The 19,780-nt window shown below is 41.3% G+C and overlaps 1 protein-coding gene across 10 annotated transcripts in view; it reads right to left on the minus strand.

Annotated features, from left to right (window-relative positions):
- Nucleotides 1-19,780, minus strand: part of FGGY (FGGY carbohydrate kinase domain containing) — a 523,600-nt gene that overhangs the window by 165,245 nt on the left and 338,575 nt on the right. For all 10 annotated transcript variants that reach the window (XR_003033849.2, XM_024989463.2, XM_024989462.2 and 7 more), the window contains one exon: nucleotides 11,358-11,465. Coding sequence is in view for 9 of the 10 variants with exons in the window: in XM_024989463.2 (XP_024845231.1) it covers nucleotides 11,358-11,465 (108 nt within the window). In the remaining variant the exon portion in view is untranslated. The remainder of the gene's footprint in view (nucleotides 1-11,357; nucleotides 11,466-19,780) is intronic.

Raw genomic sequence — 19,780 nt, forward strand, 5'->3', positions numbered from 1 at the left:
CTTAGATCAGTCTCTTAAGGCACAATAAATTAAAGCAAAACTAGATAATAGGACCTAATCAAACTGAAAAGCTTCTGCACAGCAAAGGAAACCATCAACAAAATGAAGAGACAACTTATAGAATGGGAAAAAACATTTGCAAATGATGAGACCAACAAAGGATTGTATCTAAATTATACAAACAGCCCATACAACCCAATATAAATAAACAACTCAATCAAACAATGGGCAGAAGACCTAAATAGGCATTTTTCCAAAGAAGACCAGACAGATGACATGCAGATGGCCAACAGAAGGGTTTTAATCAGGAAAGAGATGTAATCTTGTTTGCTTTAAAAGAAATCATTTAGGAGTTCTACTTCTTAAGTTGACTAGATAGCTCTTATTTGCAAACAATTATAAACAACAATATAACAATTATAAATGCTTATCAAATTACATTAAACAATTCTCTGAAGATATTAGAAAGTTACCAAACCAGGTAGAAACTGATGAGGAATAGACACATAGGAGGAAAAAACAGCATTATATGTGTTTCTTGATTTTACAGATTTTTGCTGGAGAGCAGGCCTCAATCACTGCCATTCATGACAACTAATAATCAGATAGAAATACACAGTCTTCCTAGCTAAGAAATGAGAGGTTAGAGCTCAAGGCAACCATAACAACTAGAAAGTAAGAGATAGGGAGATATCAGAAAGGAGACAGACATTAAAAGGGAGTTCAACACTATAACTATAAACGCTACCTTGATCTCTGGATGATCTACGAATTACATAATATGTAGCCTAGCTAAGGCTTAAAGAGTTCAACAAAGATTTCAGTAGGTGTCCATTATAAGAGAGAAAAACCTTGGAGTTTGCATTCAGTCATTAAATTGCTTGCTTAAAAAAAAAGTACTCTCCAGAAAAAAGGTATAAGCCAGTGTCACTATATGACTTCAATTACAAAATTAAAGATAAGAGTCAAAATTACTAGACACAACAGGAAAATGTAATCCTTACTTAAGAGAAAGGCCATTTAATGGACAACATCCCTGAGATAATACAGATGTTAAAATAAAAAGGCAAGAATTTTAAAGCCAGCAGGTTAACAATGCTCAAGGATATAAAAGGATAACATTCCATAACTAATAAATAGATAGGAGATGGTAAAGAAATGGAAACAATTATAACAAAAAGTAGAAATTCTAATATTGATAAATATAATATCTGAAATAAATATTTAGTGGATGGGCCTGATAGCTGATTGGAAATTGCAGACAGAAGAGACCATGAACTTGATAAACAACCAATAGAGAGTGTCTAATGAGAGAGAGAAGAGAAAGACAGAGAGAAAAACTAGGGGGAGGGAAAAACCACAGAATCCCTCAGGTGGGGCCATGAGACAATAGCCTAAGGTCTTCAATACGTATAACTGGCGTCACAGTAGGAGGAATACGAGCAGATACGTAGAAAAGATATTTTCTATGTAATTGCAATATTAGAAAATACATAGAAAGATCATTTCTATGTCATTACATTTCTATGTAAATGCTAAAGATTTCTCAAATTTGGTAAAAGACAGCAATTTACACATTCAACAAGTATAGCAAATCTTGGAGAAGGATAAATTCCTCAAACACCACATATGTGCACACCATCATAAAACTAAGATTAGGAGAGAAACTTTAAAAGTAGCTAGAGAAAAAGGATATACTGCATGAAGGGGAAGAACAAAATAAATGATGGTTGACTTCTCATAAGAAACAATGGTGCCAGAATGCAATATATTGACATATTTAACTGTTGAAAGAAAAAAAAAAAAAAGAAGAAAACTAAGAAGGTATTTTTGTTGTTGTTTCACCAGTAGACCTGTAAGAACCAAAGCAATGCTAAAGAGAGTTCTTTAGAGTGAAGGGAAATACAGATGGAAGCTTAATTTTTTCATAATAATTTCATAAAGAAATTTTTAAAAATGATGGAAATTGTAACTATGTAGGTAAACACAAAAGATTATGTTTTGTTTCTCAGAATTTCTTTGAAATACATCTGACTGTTATGGACTAAATGGTATCCTTTAAAAATTCAGATGTTGAAGTCCAACCCCCAATAAGACTGCATTTGGAGATGGAGACATTATGGAGGTAATTAAAGTTAAATGAGGTCATAAGGGTGGGGCCCTAATCTGATAGGATTGTTGTCCTTATAAGAAGAGGAAGGGACACCAGAGCTCCCTCTCTATGTCATACACCTAGCAAAGGCCATGTGAGGGACATAGTGAAAATATAGCCCTGTGCAGGCCAGTAAGAGAGTTCTCGCCAGAAACCAAACTTGACAGCATAAATAGCACCTTGATACAGAACTGTAAGAAAGTAAATGTCTACTGGTTAAGCCACCTAGTCTGTGGCATTTTGTTATGGCATTCCAAGCAGACCGGGTTAAAGCAAACAGTACAGCAACTACTGTTCTGTTGCGTGTACAGCTTTGTAGATACCACACAAAATACAACATAAAGAGTTGGGGGAACTAGTAAATGCAACTACAGAGTTGAATGCTTTTTGAATTTTACACAAAGTTATACAGTATACAGTCTAAGTAGACTGAAAAGTTTAGAATGTTTACTATAATTCCTAAAAAAAGGCATTTAAAAAGAATGGAAAAATGCCTACAAACCAGTAGAAAAATGAAATTTTCAAAACTGGAAAATATTCAATCTAATAGACAAAAATGTGAGATGGAGAAAGCAAAAAAACAAAAGTGACCACAGAAAACCAAGAGTAAAATGGAAGACTAAATCTGAGTATATTCATCGTTACATTAAATGTTGATAGCTTAAACACTCCAAGAAAAATCAGAGGTTATAAAACAAAACAGGAAGGCAAGACCTAATTACATGCTGTGTACAAAAGATGCACCTTACATGGTCCAGGACACAGACAACGGTGGTTTGGCCAGTGGTGCTGGGAGTGAAGGTAAAGAGAAACAGCTAGATTGGTGATGTACATTCTGGAGTTAGAAACAAGGTTTTCTGATGAATTGGACGTGGGCAGAGAGGGAAAAGAGGGAGGTAAGTACGAATCCTAAATTTCTGGCTTTAATAAGTATATAAATGATGGTGTACTTTACCAAGACGAAGACAAACAATGGAGGATCACAGTGAGTTTACCAGTTACTACAGTCAGAAAACGGAGTAATCCTTGACTCCTTCTGCCCTCTACCTCCTTGATATTTAATCCACTGTCTCCATCCATAGAAAAATTATCCTTCAAAACCCCTCTCCTTTGTCTTTTCTGCACACTTCACATTCAATCCAGCAGGAAATACTTTTGCTTCTACCTTCAAAACATATCCCCAATCTGGGCGCTTTTCACTAAGCCCACGGCCATCATTCTCACCTCTCATTTGGCCTACTCCAAGAGCTTCTTTCTGGTCTTCCTGCTTCTACTTCCCCTACTCCCATCCACAGTTTCTTCCCAACATAGCAGACGGCAGCCAGAATGATACTTAAAGACCGAAGTCATAGCATATCTCTCCTCTGTTCATCATTGTTCAGTGACTTCCCATTTTACAGAGTAAAAGCCAAAATCCTTACAGTGGCCAAAATACAACCTCCATTAGCTCTCTGACTGTATTCCCTACAACTCTCATTCCGGTTCCCTCTGCCCCATTCCTGTGGCCTCCTTGCTATTCCTACATTATTCCAGGTAAGCGACCCCCTCAGGATCTTTGCACTGGTTTTCCTTTGGCCTGATATGTTCTTCTCCCAGGTTTCCAAATGGCTAAGTGAAAGTGAAAGTCACTCAGTTGCGTCCGACTCACTCTTTGCAACCCCATGGACTATACAGTCCATGGAATTCTCTAGGCCAGAATACTGGAGTGAGTAGCCTTTCCCTTCTCCAGGGTATCTTCCCAACCCAGGGATTGAACCCACCAAATGGCTAACTCCCTTCCAAACCATATTTGTTAGATGTCACTTCAATGAGGCCTATCCTGACCACCCTATTTAAAACTGCAAAGTCAACTCACAAGTTGACTTCCTCTATTAGTTTTACAACTTATATCATAAAATAAAACTTACTTATCATTTTATTGTGTATTATCTGTCTCCTGTTGTTAGAATGTAAGCTTGACAAGAGGACAGATTTTCAGAGGAGGGGCAGAAGGGGTTGTTTTACTTATTGCCTTTTTCTCACTCAGAACAGTGCCTTGAAAACAGTAGGCACTCAATAAATACTGACTGTATAAATAAACATCACTCAAGTTTAGACTTTACAGATAACTGGAGAGCTAACAAGAGAGACAGGGTCATCTCTATGCTTTAGAAAGATTGTTTTAGCTGCAATCTTTAGAGAGGGTGATGTGACTAAATGTGTCCCCCTACCCCTGCCCCCCAATTCATACTTTTAATCTTAACCACCAATGTCATGGTGTTGGGAGGTGAGGCCTCTGGGAGGTGGTTAGGTCATGAGGGTAGAGGCCTGATGAATGGGATTAGTGTCCTTATAAAGATCTGAAGAAACCAGAGTTCTCCTTTTCTACCAGGTGAAGATGCAAGGAAAAGACAGCCTTCTGAAAACCAGAAGAGGGCCCTCACCAGACCCCAACCATGCTGCTACCTTGACCTTGGGCTTCCAGTGTCCAGAACTATGAGAAATAAATTTCTGTTGTTTATAAGCCACTTGGTCCGTCGAACTTTCTTTTAATAGCAGCCCAAACTAATACACCAGGGTTAAAGGGGGAAAGATTAGAATTGAGAAGGTAATTAGGAAGCTGAGCAGGATCTAGGGGGATGTACAAAAGAAAAAAAAAAAAAAAGTGGAGGCCTGGGCAGGAGGAGGAAACAGAGAAGCATCTGTTTATGCAGAGCTGGTCTTTGTATCCATGAAGTCGGTCCAATTAGCTAATGTGAGATGCTTGGCATGAAACACACCTATACACCTAGATCCTGCCAACACTGATTCACACACTTTTCTCTTTCATGACCTCACAAAGTCTACTAACTATGTGTTTTAATACACTTGAAAAGAAAAGTCACACTAGCTGATAAAATAATTGCTTCTCAAGGAAGTGCACAAGAGAACTGTAAGAAAAAATTCAGAAAGGCAGCTCTACAAAAGTCAGGTCCATTTCTGGAAAGATCTGGGGCTTCCAGTAGCTGACTTGGGTTTGAATCAAGGCTCTCACCACCTATAGCTGTTAGATCTTGATCAAGTTACCTCACTGTTCTGAGCCTATTTAGTCACTAGTAACACTTATAAAACTGACCACACAAACATGCTGTGAAGATCAGATAAAATCCTGAATCTTCACGAGGGCCTGAATGTGCTTAGCATAGAACAGATTCTTCCAGTCGACTGTAGGGGTAGTGCAATTTACTTTTATGTGCTACAATAAATTATAATTACCAGTTCTGTATCCAACTTTCCCATTAGATGATAAGCTACTGGAGGACAGGAATCATGTGACCATGTCCTTGCCTGGCCCAGAGTAATCCCTCAGGAAATCTCTCTGTAACAGGAAGGAAACTGACTAAATGAAGTCACAGGTAGTGACATCACTATCTCTGTAAGCTGGATCTCTGTACGCTTATCTCTGTAAGCTGTGTACAGTCTAAGCTCTTCATCTTGTTGTTGTTCAGTCCCTAGGTTCCGTCTGACTCTTTGTGACCCCATGGAGTGCAGTGTACCAGGCTCCTCGGTCCTCCACTATCTCTTGCAGCTTATTCAAATTCATGTCCATTGAGTCAATGATGCTACTTAACCACCTCATCCTCCACTGCTCCTTCTCCTTTTGCCTTCACTATTTCCCAGCATCAGGGTCTTTTCCCATTGTGTCAGCTCTTCACATCAGGTAGCCAAAGTATTGGAGCTTCAGCTTCAGTATAAATACTTCTGCTAGGTAGTTAGAATAGGAAAAGGGAGTCCAGAATGGCAGTGGCTAAAAGACAAGGAAGGCAGAAGCCCATGAAAATAGAACAAAGGAAGGTCTGAGGACTGGAGTGAGGACCTCAGGTAGAACAAACAGCAGTCCTGGCTCGTCCAATTTACAAAGGGCAGGCCTAGGTGGAGAAGAAAAAACATATAAAAAGAGGAGCCAAAGGACCGGGGTCTCTCTCTTCTCTTCATGTCTTTTGGGTCATCATGCCCTCATGCCTTGAGGATGTATTCTCCTTTATTTTCTAAATAAAACTGAATTGTAACACAGAGCTGTAACACTGATCCATCTGACAGCTGTAACACTGGTCTGTCTGAGGGCTGTAATGCTGGTCCATCGCTTCAAATTTTTGTTGGGAGGAGACAGAACTGAGGAAATCACGCACTCCCCTAACACTTCCAATGAATATTCATGGTTGATTTCCTTTAGGATTGACTGATTTGATCTCCATGCTGTCCAAGGGACTCTCAAGAATCTTCTCCAGCACCATAATTTGAAAGCATCAGTTCTTTGGCACTGAGGCTTCTTTATGACTCAACTCTCACTTCTGTACATGACTACTGGAAAACCATAGCTTTGACTATATGAACCTTTGTTGGCAAAGTGATGTCTCTGCTTTTTAATATGCTATCTAGGTTTGCTCTAGCTTTCCTTCCAAGGAGCAAGGTTCTTTTAATCTCATGGTTGCAGTCACCATCCACAGTGATTTCAGAACCCAAGAAAACCAAATCTGTCACTGCTTCCACTTTTTCCCCTTCTATTTGCCATGAAGTGATAGGACCAGATGCCAAGATTTTAGCTTTTTTCATGCTGAATTACAAGTCAGCCTTTTCACTCTCCTCTTTCACCCTCACCAAAAAGCTCTTGATGATGTTCCGCTTCACTTTCTGCCATTAGAGTGGTATCATCTGCATATCTGAGGCTGTTGATATTTCTCTGGGTGATCTTGATTCCAGCTTGTGATTCATCCAGCCCAACGTTTTGCATGATGTACTCTGTATACACTCAGTTATGGAGGACTGGCTGAGCCCCTGAGGCTAGCCCCAGGCTGAAGGGCATTGGTGATAAAGGAGGAAGCAGATAGGCACTCATGATGCACAAATCCTAAACTCCAAGAGCAAGCAGCAGGTCACATAACCCTGTGGCTCAAGTTTATAAAGTTAAATTCTGACTCCAAGCAATTCAATGTTAATTTCCACCAAGCCCTGGTGTCCCAGAAAGCCAGTGCACCACAGGCGCAGCTTAGGAATCTGTCCTAGTCTCTTTTACCCAGTGCCTGCCCCAATAAAAATGACTTCAAGTAAGATAGAGAAGACAGGTTGGAGAGAAGGATGGCTGAGGTCCAGTTGGAAATAAGCTTCAGCATCTGGACGCAGTGACTGCATGGGTTGGTATTCTGTGGAAAAAATCTGGGCAAAAAACGATGGTTTTTGCACAGCTATTCTGGAAAGAGTATCGACAAGCACGAGACAGTCTTTGATGGGTGTTTGGTGAGCTGAAATAAATCATCCATGGGAACAGGGTATGTGCCTTTCTAAGAGGAAATAAATATCGGCTGCACAAGTTTGAAATGAGTGGAAAACAAGCCCAAATCTCAGGCAGATGAAACTGCAAGGACTCCAGAGCCAGAAAAGATTCTATCCTATTTTTTTTTTCTTCATCCTGAAGTTAACCAGATGGAGACTTTTTTTTTTTTTAAGTACCAATCTATTCATATACTTGGAATGAAAGACTTTGCTTTGTGATGGAAGATCTGTATTTAATTGCAAAAATAAGACAAAATATCTTTTTTTCCAAATCTAGAGTTCAGATAAATTTTATTTCTTTTTTTCCCCCTCTCTCCTTTACTTCCCTTTTCTTCTTCTGTCTCTTCTCTTCCACTTTAGATGATATATTTATGACTGCATGCTTGTAATGTATTCTGGACAGTATAATAATAGAGCAGACTCTTATAAACAAAGTATATGAGAGAAGGTGTACATATGAAACACAGAACAAAAGAGATGTAACTTCCTCTTATAGTGTTCTGTACAATGACAATATGCTGAAAAACCAGTGATAAGAATTCACAAAACATGAACCAGAATAAGTAAATAGAAAGGAAAGATAAGTGGCAAAGGAATCATGTAAAAAGGTCATTAACAGTGCGTCAGGAAACTCTCCAGGCTGTGCTTGAGACCCTGAGTTTCAGTTCCTTATCTGTAAAATATGGATAACAACTGTACCTAACCTGTCGGAGTTCCAAGAGGATTAAATAAAATAGTACATGAAAGGCTCTTGTAATAGAGACTAAATAAGTCTTCAAAATAAATATTAGGCATTGTGATTATTATGACTATCACTCAAGGATTAACAAGATTATATATAGAAATCTTTCCCATGGGAAAATGCACTCAATAAGGTACAATTATTGTTGCTATTATTATTAGCATCATCATTGCTATTCTTTTTATATCTCTATTTTCTAGGTGGTTTATGTCTCTTTGCTTGGCCTCTTTGAACTGATGCTTTATTGGATAGTCTGTTTTTTTCTTGATTCAGATTTTGCTCCATTTTGCTAGCTTCTGGACTTCCTTAGATTTTGCTTTTTGTAACACATGGGTCAATCATGCTCCATCCCAAGGTCCAATGAAACTATATACATAGAATTATCTAAAGTAGAACTCTATATGCAGCTTTACTGATGGTGCAAAATCAACTAACTAGATAAAGGCCAACAGTTCCCATGATTCTTTTCAAAAACCATAGTGGACACTTATGAAGATTTTGTTAATGGTCAGAAAAGAGTCACTCTTTAAGCTTTAATTTCAGGCTCAGGAAGTAGGCATAACCAATTCTTGTCCACCAAAATACATCATAATGTTTGGGCAAAGATGGCTTATATCCATAGCAACGGAACAAAGTCTAAGCCAAATACTAGGAAAAGCATTTCTTGACTGACACAGATGTTCAACTGGCATACTGAGTCTCTGAAAACCTGTTGACGGACAGCTTCATGGACAATGCATCCTGCAAAAAGAGTTAGTTTAATGAAAATAGTGATAAAAAATAGTGATTTTTTTTGTTTTGTTTTTTTGTTATAAAAGACTCTAGGTTGTGTCTGCTATGAATTCTGAGTCTTCCAAGGTAATTATACCATAATGTGGGCTTGTAAAGGTGTTTGTTTCAGTAACGGGTTTTCTTTGTGTCACGGAAAGGAAGTGGATATTTAAGTTGAAAAGTTGTGTAAAAGACATGACACAACGTTTAAATAGGAGATCGTCAAGTTCCAATCCCACTGCACCTTTGGCACAGAGTGATGTCTTCTTCTCAACTTTTCTATTGAGAACAATCGAATGTTATTTAATTTACACTTCCCTACTAGAAAACGAGCTCCTTAAACCTGGGACTATTAGGGGACTAATTCATATATCTTAATAGCCCGGCATAAGAGTGGAGGCACACACCTATGCATCCGTCAACTTTGAGAGAGAACACAAGGCATCTAAGATTAATATACAAACATACTGAGAAATGGAAATTCATGGTCATTTGTATCCACATTCAGCTTGGGATCAGACCACTTTTGATTTGGCTGAACATTCAGAAGAGCTGGAGAGGAGCAGACCATAAACAGATGATTTCAATACAACATAGTAAATGTGAGGTTGGGTAACCGAGGCTGGGTCTCATTTTCTCTTGCTTTTCCACATTTAATCCCTCAAAGGACTGCTGATCTCTCGACCTCAATTCTCAGTCATTATTGCCACTGTTCTCATTCAAGCTCTCATGGCTTTTTGTCAGTGGGTCAGTCTATTGAAGCTAGTCTCTTTTTGTTGGGCTATGTACACCTAAGCTTTCTTCCTGAGGGCTACTAGCCAGTTTTTATAACAGAGATCTGACAACATCTGTCACTCTTCCAATCTTTTACCTGTTCCTCTTGGTCTTCTTCTGTGGGGTCCCTGACCAGTTCTCCCAATTTTATTGCAAGCCATTTTTCTAAGAACAGTTTATGCCACAACTGAAAGTTTGCAATTATACTCAAATATGCCTTGTTTGGAGAAGGCAATGGCACCTCACTCCAGTACTCTTGCCTGGAAAATCCCATGGATGGAGGAGCCTGGTGGGCTGCAGTCCATGGGGTCGCTAGAGTTGGACACGACTGAGCGACTTCCCTTTCACTTTTCCCTTTCATGCATTGGAGAAGGAAATGGCAACCCACTCCAGTGTTCTTGCCTAGAGAATCCCAGGGACGGGGGAGCCTGGTGGGCTGCCGTCTATGGGGTCGCACAGAGTCGGACACCACTGAAGCTAATTAGCAGCAGCATGCCTTGTTATTTTTTCACTCGGATAACTTTGTGTTTATGCCAGTTCTCCTACCTAGGAAATATCCCTGCCTTTCTTTGTCTGGTTGGTCCCTATTTATCATTAAAGCTCAGCACATAACTGTCTCTATTGCCAAGAATTTCTTAATCTAGCTTTGTTCCAGCTCTGCGTCTTATACCTTAGGTATAGTACACATCTCATTTTTATTGATCTTCTGTCTTCCCTATGAGATGACCCCATGAATTCAACACATTTTCTCTAAGCACCTTTTATGAACCAGGCACTGGGCTGGATACAAAAAGTACAATATGGCCCATATTTTTAAAGAGCTCCTGCATGTAAGTCGCTTCAGTCGTATCTGACTCTTTGCAACTCTATGGACTGTAGCCCACTAGGCTCCTCTGTCCATGGGGTTTTCCAGGCAATGATCCTGGAGTGGGTTGCCATGCCCCTTCTCCAGGGGATCTTCCTGACCCAGGGATTGCATGGGGCTGGATACAAAGAGAAGTATGATATGGTCCATACCTTTAAAGAGCTCCTAGATTTCTGGAAAATACAGATTATCTCAGAATGTGCTAAGAACTGAAGCTATGTCTTAAAGATCAAGTAAAGCTAGCAAGTGACAAAGAACTCTCCAAGCAGAGCATATACCAAGACATAGAGGAGTCGAATAACATGAGCCACGGGGAAGCTGTGAGTAGGGCAATCCAGCCGTAGTGACAAGTTCACATGCCAGACTGGAAGGGATAGACCACAAAGGGAATGATGTGCCCAGAAAACTATCTGAACTATGCCCCCAGGGCTATGAGGAACCAGTGAAGGATGCTGGCTAGAAATTAACACAGTCCTTTTCACACAGTAGAACATCACTCTTGTTGCCATGAGAAAAATGGGTTGTTATGTGAAAAGAAAGCTAGGTGAGAAGATCGGTTAGTCATCAATGCCTGGACCAACATTTATTCCTTTGGCAAACACAGGCTGCATATGCTCCACATGTGAGGTTGTATGCTAAGGAAAAGTTAATTCTGCTTTAAGAGTCTGCAAATCTTTCAGATACTGGGTATAAAGAATATGACAAAATGGACTAGTCAAGGGTGGAAAAACATTAAAGACCATAGGAAGAAAGGGTCAACTTACCAGTTTTCCAGTAACGCTCTGACCACCTTCATTCAGCCAGAACCCAGGGACCATGGCTGAGAAATAAGGGCCCCAGACACCTGGTACAAAGATTGGGTTTTTGCTGATCTGGAAAGAAAGGGGAAAAGTATGTGAAAATATTGACCCTCAAGGCTAGAAGCAGTCTTATCTTCCTCCCATGTGAGGTCCCTCTGACCATGGAATTCAGCTTCTTGCTAAATACCTTTGATGGTGGGGAAGTCACTCCTGCCAAAGGATGGGCCTGGCTTCTTCTTTAAGAACCTTTCTGATAAACTCATCCAGGTGTCAAGGTAGCAAAAGGGATCATTTTGGAAAGAAACTGACGTGACAGTCCTTGGCTGGCTCCCTCTCTGTAGTGAACTGATTGCGGTCGTGGTCCCCATTTCCTAGCCCTCTCTGCATCCACCTGCTCTGCAATGTGACTTCGCAGCCCCTGTCATTGACAGGTGGGGTCCCCATCCCTTGAGTCTGGATCAACTTTGTCACTCGGTCTGGCCAACAGAATCGAGCAGAAGTGACATTAGGTACCAGTTTTCAGGCCAAAACCTCAAGAACTGTGTGCTCCTGTTCTTCCTCTTCTCCCTCTGCCATGAGTACATGCCCCAGTGAGCCTTCTGGACAGATATGCAGAAAGCTGAGTCAGTCCAGTTGTCACACGTGATGATTCAGATACATGAGACAGCCAAAATCGGATCAGCAAATCCTTTTAGTCAACCAGCAGCTGGCAAGCCTGGATCACCAGAACCACTCAGCCAACTGATAAGACTTGTGAACAAAAATACACGTCCTGTTGTGTGTCATGAGGATCTTATGTTTGTTTCCCACCTAAAATATTAAAGGCAAGAGATAACTGATACCTCCCCTTATTTCTACAAACATTTATTAGACACCTAATAGCACACTATCTCTCTTGACTGGGGACACGGAGATGAATGAGAAAGAGCTCTAGTCTGCAAGAAACTCCTCATTTAGGGGGAGCTAGATAAGTAAAGAGTCAAATAGAAAAGAGTGTGGTCCATGGGATGGTAAAGACAAAGCATGGAATGCTGTGGAGGGCACACTGGGTAAGGAATGAAGTGGTCCAGACTGTGGCTCTTAGAGAATGGGACATACACTTAGACTAGTAAGATTTAGCAAGATGAAACAGAACGGGCATTCCAGGTCAAGGGGATAGCTTGAACAAAGCCATGTAGGTGAGACAGATGCTCTTGGTATTCAAGATATGGCAATGTCTTTTTGTAGCAGACCATGGAAGTCCATTAGGTGTTAGGAAAGTACATCAAGGGATGAGACAGGACAGGCAGGGATGGACCACGTGATTCCTGATCTGGAAAGGCATGAGCTTCTCATCCACCCAGTGGGGGTGAATGCTGAAGTGATGTTATGGTTGTGGGAGGGTGTATGAGAAGGTAAGGATGAAAAGGGAGTTAGGTGCATTGGGTCTACTCCTGAGTGTCCTGAAGCTGGGCAGAGAATGTATGCATTCATTTATTCTACAAATATTTATTCAGCTCTTACTATGCCAGGCCCTAGGGATACAAAGTGAACTGAATATATCTATAATTTCTGCCCTCATGGAGTTTATAGTACAGAACTTCAGCATATGGATAAATCTTCTAACTATTCTGGTTCTCTTTTCATTAAATGAGTGAAATCAGTCAAATCAGTAGGAGTTCCAATCCCCAGAAAGGAAGGGGGTGAGGGAAGGCAGGAGACTATACAATATTATCAACTTTAAATTTTGTCAAATAAAGATAGTTTATAAAAAGGGTAAATTTAACACCTAACGTAATCTCAGGGGTAAAGAGCTTTTCTGGTTTTTCTTCCCTGCAAGGAAGGACCATTTTATATTCACTCATTTCTTGATGGGTTCAGCAGATGTTTCCTGAGTTCCTGTTGTGATCCAGGCACTGAAAGTAAATGTACAGAAAAGAGTGCAGTCTCCACCTTCATGGAACCGCTCTCTTAAGAGGAAAGTAGACTAGGGGGGCTGATGATTCAGGTTTGGCCAGGATTCTCTCAGTTTTAGCACTAAAATCCCTATGTCCTAGAAAATTCTCAGTACTAGGCAAAAGGGACAGCTGGTCACCCTAAGATGGGTATCACTCAAATGTATAAATACAAACTGTGATAAGTGAATGAAGGAATATCAAATGGTTTTATAAGGGCTCATTAAGTGAGGTACCTAATGCAACCTAGGGGTCAGACTTTTCTAAAGAAGTGATATTTGAATTAAGGTGAAAACATACACAGAAATTATTTAGGTGTGAGCATATATACATCTGTATTTTGTACATATATATGTGTTTGTATATGTACATGATATAGAGAGTGTTCCAGACAGAAGCAGCACATGCTAAACGGTATTCATTTTTATCACATTGTCTTTGCCAGTGAAAATTTTATCACATGCCAGCTCTAGAAACTACTGCCCTACTCTGCAATGCCTGAGCCACTGTGGGGTGAATAAGACAGCCCATGCCCATAAGCACGTAAGCCCCGGGGTCTAGATGGGTGGGTGGACACCCACCAAAGTCAAGCCATCTCTTTTCATGCCCTGCACCCCTTCTCGTCCAGAATTCTTCCAGCACCATTCGGCAGATTAGTTTCAGAGAGGTGGCATGTTGTCCACAGTCACAAAGTTTGTAAATGGCTGAGGTGGGAGTTGAGCTCAAGTAGATACTAGCCTCAAACTCTAGGATATGCTTTTTAAAAACAAACAAAATTTGTATAAATTGCTTAGGAGGATTTTGCTTCACTCCCGCCACCCACCCCCCAACTGTCCCTGCACCTCAAACCCCATGATTTAAAGATGTTTCTGTATCAGTTTTTGCCAAACTCCACTGGCAGACTGGACTCTGCTGCTCAGAAATGGCAGTAAAGGCTCTGTCTGACTGTCCAGAATGCTCTGCGTTGATTCCTGCTTGTGTTCACTCATTTGGAAGGGCACACGCTTCTCACTGGACATCCTGACTACAGCAAGGAAACAGATACAGAAATATGCTCCCCAGAGCACCTCCAATTACTCCCAAACTCTGGGAGAAAACAAGTAAGAGTTTGTTTAGACTGAGTGCACATTCGTGTATTTATGTGTACTTTAATCCTCTGCAGTAAACCTAAATACTTCAGAAAAATTTTGTGAAAGCCCTTTCCCTGCTGATGGCTATCTTGGCCTGAAGGCTGCCCTGGGACTCAACGAGAAGGAGCACATTTTACTCCACTAGTAACGGGTGTCATACAGGACACTGACTTTCCAGCAATAATGTGCTATTGGCAACAGCAACCACTACAATTGACTGGGTACTTATTAAAGACCCTATTCTAAGCACACTGCAGGAATTAAATCACTTGATCCCCACAATAACCCTAAGGGGAAGATTCTGTCATTACTCCTATTGTTCAGATATGTAAACTGAGGCAGAGACTCTTAAACAGCATACATGCTCATGCTCAGTTGCTCGGTCATGTCCGACTCTTTGCAATCCTGTGGACTGTGGCCCACCAGGCTCCTCTGTCCATGGGATTTTTCTAGGCAAGAACACTGGAGAGGGTTGCCATTTTCTCCTTCAGAGGATCTTCCTGACCCAGGGATTGAACCCACATCTCCTGTGTCCCCTGCACTGGCAGGTAGATTACCACTGAGCCACCTGGGAAGCCCATGAAACAGCATACATAATATACACAAGGTTATAAAAACACAAAGCAGTCAGGCTCTACAGGTTCTGTGTTTGTTCCTGTTCTGTATTTCTTCCTGATTTTAGGCTACCATTGCTTCTTTGAGTCCTTCATTTACCTTTAAAGGGCAGAAAGCAAGGGTCATTAGAGCCCAAAGAGACTCACTTAGACTGAACCAACCTCCTGGCCTTGATGACACGTAGGTTAGGGAATCTTCAGGTGCAAAAGTTTTGATAAGTTTCCCCCTATAGACTTGTGAAGGGAGAGGAGGAAGAAAGGACTGAGTCAAAGGCCTGTCTTCACTCTATCATGACTACCATGTTCTTAGCCAGGTGACCTTATGAAAGGGAATCTTTCTAAGCCTCAGTTTCCTCAGTTCCAAAATGGGAACAATGATATAAATGTGGTAGGACTTTCATGAAAATAAAATAAGCTGTCACCTATAAACAGCTTATTATGTGTTAAATATCATGTAAACATTAGTTCTTGAAATGAGGAAGGTATGACGGGATAGTCAGGTGACTGGGATGAATGGCCATAGCCGAAAGTAACTGCTACCATTAAGTACACATCCTGGTAACTCAGTTGGTAAAGAATCTGCCTGCAGTGCAGGAGACCTGGGTTCGATCTGTGGGTCAGGAAATCCCCTGGAAAAGGAAATGGCAACCCACTCCAGTATTCTTGCCTAGAAAATCCTACAGACAGAGGACCTTGGCAGGCTATAGTCCATGGGGTCACAAGAGTAGGACATGGCTTAGCAACTAAACCACCACCACCACCACCATGAAGGAAGCCTCTAGATGCATTCTTGGTTTAATTTAGTCAACGTTCTTAATAATGAAGTAGAAGATGACATGGGCTTCCTAGGTGGCCTAGAGTTCAAGAATTTGCCTACCAATGCAGGAGATGCAGTGGGTGCTGGTTTGATCCCTGGGTCAGGAAGATCCCGTGGAGAAGGAAATGGCAACTTGCTGCGGTATTCTTGCCTGGAGAATTCCATGGACAGAGGAGCCCAGAAGACTACAGTCCATGGAGTCACAAACAACTGGACACGAGTTTGAGTGACTCAGCAGAGCACACAGAAGCTGATATAGAAGCAAAGTTTATCATATTTTCAGGGGTTATAAACTTGGGAGGATTATTTATCATGCTGCTGCTAAGTCACTTCAGTCGTGTCTAACTCTGTGCAACCCCATAGATGGCAGCCCACCAGGCTCCCCTGTCCCTGGGATTCTCCAAGCAAGAACACTGGAGTGGGTTGCCATTTCCTTCTCCAGTGCATGAAAGTGAAAAGTGAAAGTGAAGTCGCTCAGTCCTGTCCGACCCTCAGTGACCCCATGGACTGCAGCCTTCCAGACTACTCCATCCATGGGATTTTCCAGGCAAGAGTACTGGAGTGGGGTGCCAATGAGCCATGTCCAAATCATGATTCAAACTTACTTTAAGAACTAGAACATTAAGCAAAATACAACAAGAAAATAGTTCAGTTCAGTTGCTCAGTCGTGTCCGACTCTTTGCGACCCCATGAATCACAGCACGCCAGGCCTCCCTGTTCATTAGAACTCCTGGAGTTCACTCAAACTCATGTCCATCGAGTCAGTGATGCCATCCAGCCATCTCATCCTCTGTCGTCCCTTTCTCCTCCTGCCCCCAATCCCTCCCAGCATCAGAGTCTTTTCCAATGAGTCAACTCTTCGCAAGAGGTGGCCGAAGTATTGGAGTTTCAGCTTTAGCATCATTCCTTCCAAAGAACACCCAGGACTGATCTCCTTTAGAATGGACTGGTTGGATCTCCTTGCAGTCCAAGGGACTCTCAAGAGTCTTCTTCAACACCACAGTTCAAAAGCATCAATTCTTTGGCACTCAGCTTTCTTCACAGCCCAAATTTCACATCCATACATGACCACTGGAAAAACCATAGCCTTGACTAGATGGACCTTTGTTGGCAAAGTAATGTCTCTGTTTTTGAATATGCTATCTAGGTTGGTCATAACTTTCCTTCCAAGGAGTAAGCATCTTTTAATTTCATTTATTAAATCGTAAAGTCAAAATTTTACACTTAAAAGGTACTGGTAATATTCCCTTCTGGAATATTCCTTTTAATGGGTGATGTTACATGAGCATTCAATTTAGTATGAATTGTATGGAAACCTTTGACATATTGTTTAATTATGTGTGATAGAAATAAAGTTATAAAAACCTACAATAAAACAAAATATTTGGTTGCACACTCTATGACAGGCACTAAGATCAGCGACAAGGTTAATAAAATAATAAGGCATAATAATAATAATAATAATAGAAAAAGAAGAAGAACAGTGAGGAGAGAGAAGGGAGGAGAGAGGAGAAGAGGAAGAATTAACAATAAGGCACAGCCCTTTTCCATAAGGTGCTCCTGGTCAGACTGGGTAGACAGAGGTGGAAATTAACAAATTACAACAAAACATGCCAAGTGCTACAGTGAGTTGGGTGAGGAGTGTGGTAGGAGCCCAGACTGCCTGGGAGGAGAGCGAGCACTTCACAGAGGTGGCCACGTGGGAGCCAGGTCTTAAGGGATGAATAAGCGCTTCCTTAGGTGGACAGGGAGGGTATCCCAGGTAACAAGCCTCAGAGGCATGAAGCTATGCAAGCATCTCAATTTTCACGAGGGCTTAAATTCTCCACTTTACATAAAAGTTCACAAGGTCTGAAGGATGGGTATATTTTTGCAACAGCATATCCTATTGCTTGTCAAAGATTCCATTTTAAAAATCCAATGACAGAAAAAACCCTCAGTGAAACCACCCTCAAAGTCAGAAAGAAGAAATAATAATACAGAAATAATAATAATAAGTAATGAAATAGCAATTGCTAACAGTTATTGTGGATTTATTACATGCCAGACTCTTCGAGGCACTTTACAGACATTATCACATTTAATACTCATGACAACCCAATGAGATAGATACTATTATTATACTTACTCCACAAATGTGGAAATCTAAGCTGAAGGAGGTCAAATAACTCTAAATACAAAAGGAGTAATTGCAAGGTCCAGGAAGGATCTAAGCTATGATCTACCAACTTATTTTTCTCTCCAGATTATATTTTCCTTACCCATAAAATAGCCTGGACTAGAGATGTTTAATATCTCTTTTGTCTTTGAGATTCTCTGATTCCTGAAAGTTGAGTCATTCTCCCTTAGCTGGCCAATCGGAACTCTCCAGAACACTATTAATATTTCAACACAGACTCTGCCCTCACATGGCCTGGGGCTCATGGGGTTGTCTGGGGTTGCTTCTTGGGGCATCTCTAAGTACCCAACTTCGCTCTAACAACTCTCTGACCTATGGCCAACATTATTGGGGGCTTCTCCAGATTGCCAACTTCATGGATTATATTCAATGGCTATTATCTATAATATCTTACATTAGCTGGGTAAATATTCAGCAACTACTTACTGGATACACACTGACTTCAAACTACTGTTTTAAATATAAAAAGAAAGATGGGTGTTGAGAGCCATGTAAATGACATAATCCCTGTTTACAATCTAGTAGGCACTGGAGAACAGGATGAGCTGGGTAGTCACTCAGGCATCAAGTGACTTCTGAATGTACATTTGCATTCAGACTTAAAATAATCCTACTAATACATGGAGTCAAACACACAGAGTCCGTTTTACAGGTGAAGACACAAGAATGGGGACTGTAATCGAACTACCCAGGATCACAAGGATCAGAAATGGTGGAGTTGGGATTAGAAGTCTCTCTCCATGTGCTCCTGCCTCTTTTCATGTCTGTATCTGAGCTGTCTCCAGGAGTGGATGCCACTGGCTGACTTTTCATCTAGGGCTACAGTCAGCTGAGTTTCCCTGTGGTGATAAAACCCAGGCGCCTGCTCACACCTTTCTGGGGGCAGTGACTGGGTTCAGGGCAGGGAGCTGCTCCAGCAACGTCCGCTCTGCCTTCCCCCATCCCATCATCCCAAGCTTGGCCTAAGCCTCTGGCAGGGGCAGGAGGCAGGCTGCAGGCGCCAGTGGTCCTGGGAGGGAACAGGAGGTTTTGTTTTGAGTGCCTCCAGCCAGGTTGGGAATGTAAGAGGGTAGCCGCAGGCATGTGTGGGACTGGGTATTTCCGTGGTGGCTCATCTCTCCCTCCAAATGGACTGTGCTATCGTCTTACTAGAAAAAACCATTTATACACATTCCAGCCAGCTCCCAGCTCACTACACAGTACAAAAAAAGAGCACAGAGAATTCTGTTTATGAATGGGGGCTCTTAGCATTCACCTCTATTTTTGCACTTCTCAGGCTGAATTGCAATGAGCCTCTCCTATAAAATGGTGAGGAACCATGTGTTATCTTAAAGGTAGTAAATAAACATGGTTTGGTAATATGAGCATAGACCTTGGAGTCAGGAAAAGTGTTGTTAGATGCTCAGTTGCGTCTGACTCTTTGTGACCCCATGAACTGTAGCCTGCCAGGCTCCTCTGTCCACCAAATTCTCCAGACAAGCATACTGGAGTGGGTTGTCATTTCCTACAGGATATCTTTCTGACCCAGGGATTGAACCCAGGTCTCCTGCGTTGCTGGTAGATTCTTTACCAAAAGCTGGCGAACCCAGGTCTCCTTCGTTGCTGGTAGATTCTTTACCAAAAGCTGGCTGTCAGTTATGGTTGGGTTGCATCCTAGCCGTGAACCTTTGAATCTCTTTGAGTCCCTTTCCTCAATTATAAATGGGGATAACT

This window comes from Bos taurus, chromosome 3 (genome assembly GCF_002263795.3).
Source record: "Bos taurus isolate L1 Dominette 01449 registration number 42190680 breed Hereford chromosome 3, ARS-UCD2.0, whole genome shotgun sequence".
Lineage (NCBI taxonomy): Eukaryota > Metazoa > Chordata > Mammalia > Artiodactyla > Bovidae > Bos > Bos taurus.